Below are 4,604 nucleotides of genomic sequence, written 5' to 3'. Positions count from 1 at the left end.
CGCCTACGCCTTTAGAAAAGGCACTCCTACCGCTACAGTTTAACTTTTGCAAATAAGTTTTACAAACATTGTATATATAGATCGAAATATAGATAAAACCCTCTAAAAGAAATCTCTCTCCAATTAATTTTCGACCTTTTGTTAATTCGATATGTCCAACTCAACCATCCAATTCACAACTATCATAATTTCGAACATAGACTAAAGCTACTTGTCTACTTTTATTGTTTTAGGTTGGTAGTAAATTTGTTACGTTTTATGTATTTTAAGCTAATTAACTCTGGATTTCAAATTGACCAAAAAAAAAAAAAAAACTCTGGATTTTAATCAATAACTTTGATGATGAAAAACATGGAAAAAAGAAAGAAAGAGGGACACGTAAAGCCTCGTGGGCCCACAAATATAAGAATATCCTAGAAGACTTGATTACCGGAATATATAATATTTATTAGTATTAAATAGTCCTCAGAAGCGTGGTTATCTTGTTGAATCGGAGAATCGATAGGGTTACGTGAGTTACGTGTATCGAGATCAAAGCACAGGTTTATTCCTCTATTGATCCGTTGATTTTGGTGGTTGAATTGAAATCAAAGGTAGCTAGTAGGGTTCTTGAGCTTTTGTTTGTGTGTTTATGATTTCTTTTATACAGAATTTGGATTTGTGCATATGGCTAGTCTTAATGGGAAGATGAAATTCAAGTATGAAGATGATGATGATGATGATGGATATGGAGATTCGTCGTCTCTCGAGTCAATTCCAACAAAAATAGAGGCTAATTATCCCATCATCGACGACTCAGAAGAAGATTACGTAGATGAAGGATTCGATTCAGCTGAACCCAAACAAGGAAAAGTAGATGTTAACTTGAAGAACGTGTTGACTGGGTTGATAGCAATCGTCACCGGGAGTAACAAGGGCCTCGACGACCAGAAACCCCCTTCTTCTTCTTCTTCCAACCAGAACGTCTCCTTCCTTGGCTCCTCCGTTTACATACCAAGCGCCCCGCCTCTTCTTGAACCCAACTACAGTGTTTACAAGGACCTGCTCGAAGCTGAACCTCCTCACTGGCTCCCCGACAGTTCCACTACTACCTGCATGCACTGCTCTTCTCCCTTCACCGCTATCACTTGCGGCAGGCATCACTGTCGCTTCTGCGGAGGGATATTCTGTAGGAACTGCTCCAGAGGAAGGTGCTTGATGCCCACTAGGTTCCGTGAAAGGAATCCCCAGAGAGTCTGTGATTCCTGCTACGAGAGGCTTGATCCTTTGCAAGGTGTCCTCATTAACTCTATTAGTAATGCTGTTCAGGTTGCAAAGCATGATGTTGTTGATTGGACCTGTACAAGAGGCTGGTTGAATCTCCCCATTGGTCTATCCATGGAAGATGAGATCTACAAGGCTTCTAATACCTTGAGAGGTTACTCCCAGGTAGCTAGATCTGACCCTGAGAAATCCATCCCTCATGCCCTTCTTAGTCGAGCTCAGGGTTTGGCCATCCTCACTGTCGCTAAAGCTGGGGCTTTTCTCTCGTACAATCTCGGGACTGGTCTGGTTATCTCTCGGAGATCAGACGGGTCATGGTCTGCTCCATCTGCCCTACTCTCACTAGGTCTAGGATGGGGTGCTCAGGTTGGAGGTGAGTTGATGGACTTCATAATAGTGCTGCATGACTTGAAAGCTGTGAAGACCTTCTGCAGCAGAATGCACTTCTCTCTAGGCGCAGGATGCAGTGCAGCTGCAGGACCTATAGGGAGAGTCTTGGAGGCTGACCTCCGCGCTGGTGATAGAGGCTCTGGCCTCTGCTATACTTACAGCCGTTGCAAAGGTTTATTCCATTATCTTTAATATTGTTTTCGATATATTACAGGATAATTTGAATGATTTTGTCTTGTAATCTCTAACAGGGGCATTTGTGGGACTATCCCTTGAAGGCAATGTGGTGACGACGAGAAGGGACACGAATGTTAAGTTCTATGGCGATCCATACCTAAGCACATCAGACATTCTACTTGGGATGGTGGATCAACCCAGAGCGGCTCAACCATTGTACACTGCGCTCAAAGACCTCTACGCAGGTCTACGTCAGTAATCTCCATTCGCATTATAAACTACTCGTGTGATAAATCTTTTAATTGTACATGTACAAAGCAATTGTTTCTTTCTAGAACTTATGAAACTTTTAGCAATTGGTTAATTTAATTATGGATTGTTTACCGTCTTTCATTCAACATATATAATTAGAATGAAACGTGCACTGCAAAAAAAATCGTAAGAGGAGGAGGAATCAATCATTTTAAAAAGAAAGAGAAAAAGAAAAGGTACAATGAAAGAAGAAACGTGAAGCTAAGAGACAAGCAAGCCATTAGAGGTCTTCTGCGATTTGTTCCTGTAATTAGAGACGCTACCGTTTGGGTACACATTCGAATCCATCCGCTTTCGCATAATCCTGTCATGATAATAATTATTAATCAGTACACACACAGGTCATTGAGTGGCTTGTTTGTTTGCTTTACCTTGAAGGCGCCAAGGCCAGGCCTTCTGTCACATCTGAACTGAGCCCTTTCTCCACAGTTCACCCAGTCCCCTGCCGTGCTACTGCTTCAACGACATTCTTAATGTACCTGCGACATAGTAAGGAACATTCACTATCTACATCATCATGAGCATACTCATACTCCACTAGATAGGTCTCATAGTGTCTTTTCAGTGTATTGCCCACTCCCTGCCATATATAAAACCTCTTTTAAAACAAAGACTTTCAACTAGAAATCAAACCATACTTCCATTCTTTTTTTTGAGTGTGGTTCCGCCATCTTTGAGAAAACTTGTCCTTTCCAGTTGATCCCATTCCTTACGTGGAATCCTCCACGTGTTACAACCAGAAAAAAAACTCTCATTAGCTCACCATAATGCTGTCTGGGTTGATCAAAATCAAACCACCTCTCGGTACAAGTTAAACAGACCAAGCCGTTTAGAGTTGATCTTTCTGGGGTTGTGCACTGGGAAACGGATTATGCGACTAGTAAATGAAAAGTTTTAGGTTTCTCCTAGAATGCGGTTAATCTTCAGGATATAGGGACATATGGACCAGATTATTTCAATATATTGAAATTGTGACTCTAGAACGGTTACAAAAGTGGTTAGGGTTACAAATACAATGCAAATTCTAATGAAAATGAAGAGGGTTTGGGAAACGACTCCGAAGATCTAAGATCAGACTTCAATGATAATATGAGGTCATAAATTGTTGAAAGCGAGCTCAAACCTTACGATAAATTTAACCTAGTGAAGTGAATCTTCACTCTCTAAGTTTCTCTTTGGAGGTCAGGTATGCGGGTGCTTCTCCTTCAGGCGTTTGATCAACAATGTCATGTCACATGTGTAATTTGTACAGTTGTTAGGTATGCCTTTTTCGAGGTAGGCCTAGCAGCTTTGTGGGATTCCGTATTTTTTAGTGGACCTGTTTTGAATGAAATCCACCTCAGTGAAACTAAATTTTGCATGTGAGCAACCTAGAAGAGTTAACTTTTACTTATATTGAAAGATTTTGGTGACCGACCACACTATATTAGAAGAGTTAACATAATGATTAGTGTATATTAGCCTCTTTAAAAACTAAGACTACAAGAGCGTTAAATGAGTCTGAAGTACTGTGGACAACACCAAAACAAATCAAACCTGTAATCGCTAGACCAACTCATGAAGCTATTATTTCCTTTATTTTATCATGATTGTAATATGTGGTAAAATGAAAAAAAAAGTACTGTAGTTTGACTTAATGTTCCAGAAATCGGTTGAGGCGGCGGCGACCGATCTAAACTATAATAAAAGGAAAATAAGCTGCGCATAGAGAGTGTCCACGTTGGTTTAAAAAATCAACTAATAGGGAGGCTCCGTTTTTTCACGTCATCTTCATTAAGCATCAAGTCAAGTTTCTAAGTTACCGGGCTTTCGTGTGGGCTAATCTGTACACATTATCAACCCTAAGCGACTCATCAACTTCACCTGCTTCGTACCCATCGTAGAAACGCAGACATTTATCACCATTTCCGATTCTCTTCTGTAACGTCGGTCTCCACCAATCTTTCTCATTAAACCCCCTTCTTTACGGCTCCAATCTGACCCATGCAACCGTTCCGAATCCCTGATTTTTACCTAATATAAATCCTTTCTTTGATACTCTGATCCTCGCAAAATCAGGCAATCTCTTCTCTGTCCCCTTAACTTTCTCTTCTCTGATGGCGATCAAATCTGCCGATCTCTTCATTGTCTTCTTAACTTTCTCTTCAGTCATATTTTTCTTGACAAGAGATAGTTGAAATCATGTTTAACAAGACTAATCAACAGACTAGAGGAATTAGTCGGGGAAAAGAATCCGAAGGGTGCTGGGATGCTGGCGTCTATGGCGTCGTATGAAATTGGGCCGGTTCTTCTTCCCTAGCTTGAACGAACTGTGTCGGTATGAGGACGACAAATAGGAAGAAGATGATGAAACCGTTACTGTTTCAGAGGTCAATAAGATCTTGAAGGGTTTTTGTAAGACCCGATCCCGGCCTACTAGGCCGCGGTCGATGCCTCACGTCGCTCAGTCCCTACCCGGACCG

The 4,604-nt window shown here is 41.1% G+C and overlaps 1 protein-coding gene and 1 long non-coding RNA gene across 3 annotated transcripts; one reads left to right on the top strand and one right to left on the bottom strand.

Moving 5' to 3' along the window:
• The first annotated feature begins 423 nt into the window (after positions 1 to 423).
• Positions 424 to 2,223, top strand: LOC106366349. Of its 2 annotated transcripts, none has more exons than XM_013805946.3 (3): positions 424 to 542; positions 650 to 1,825; positions 1,905 to 2,223. In XM_013805946.3, the coding sequence occupies exons 2-3, from the start codon at positions 667 to 669 to the stop codon at positions 2,087 to 2,089; spliced, it is 1,344 nt and encodes a 447-aa protein (XP_013661400.1). In that variant the 5' UTR covers positions 424 to 542; positions 650 to 666; the 3' UTR covers positions 2,090 to 2,223. The 2 variants fall into 2 exon arrangements, with proteins under 2 accessions (XP_013661400.1, XP_048607189.1); XM_048751232.1 differs by having other exon boundaries at positions 476 to 593; positions 675 to 1,825.
• Positions 2,224 to 2,241: 18 nt separating this feature from the next.
• Positions 2,242 to 4,604, bottom strand: LOC106364248. Its single transcript, XR_001273150.3, has 3 exons — positions 2,781 to 4,604; positions 2,514 to 2,621; positions 2,242 to 2,446 (listed from the first exon to the last, which is right to left on the bottom strand). It is a non-coding gene; the product is annotated as an uncharacterized LOC106364248 (long non-coding RNA).

Source organism: Brassica napus, chromosome C3 (assembly GCF_020379485.1).
Source record: "Brassica napus cultivar Da-Ae chromosome C3, Da-Ae, whole genome shotgun sequence".
Lineage (NCBI taxonomy): Eukaryota > Viridiplantae > Streptophyta > Magnoliopsida > Brassicales > Brassicaceae > Brassica > Brassica napus.
This window is presented reverse-complemented; position numbering and strand designations above follow the sequence as displayed.

Coding starts and splice junctions, on each gene's coding strand:
- LOC106366349 (XM_013805946.3), top strand. CDS start 667: ATGGCTAGTCTTAATGGGAAGATGAAATTCAAGTATGAAGATGATGAT. Junction 1,826..1,904: donor TACTTACAGCCGTTGCAAAG/GTTTATTCCATT, acceptor AATCTCTAACAG/GGGCATTTGTGGGACTATCC.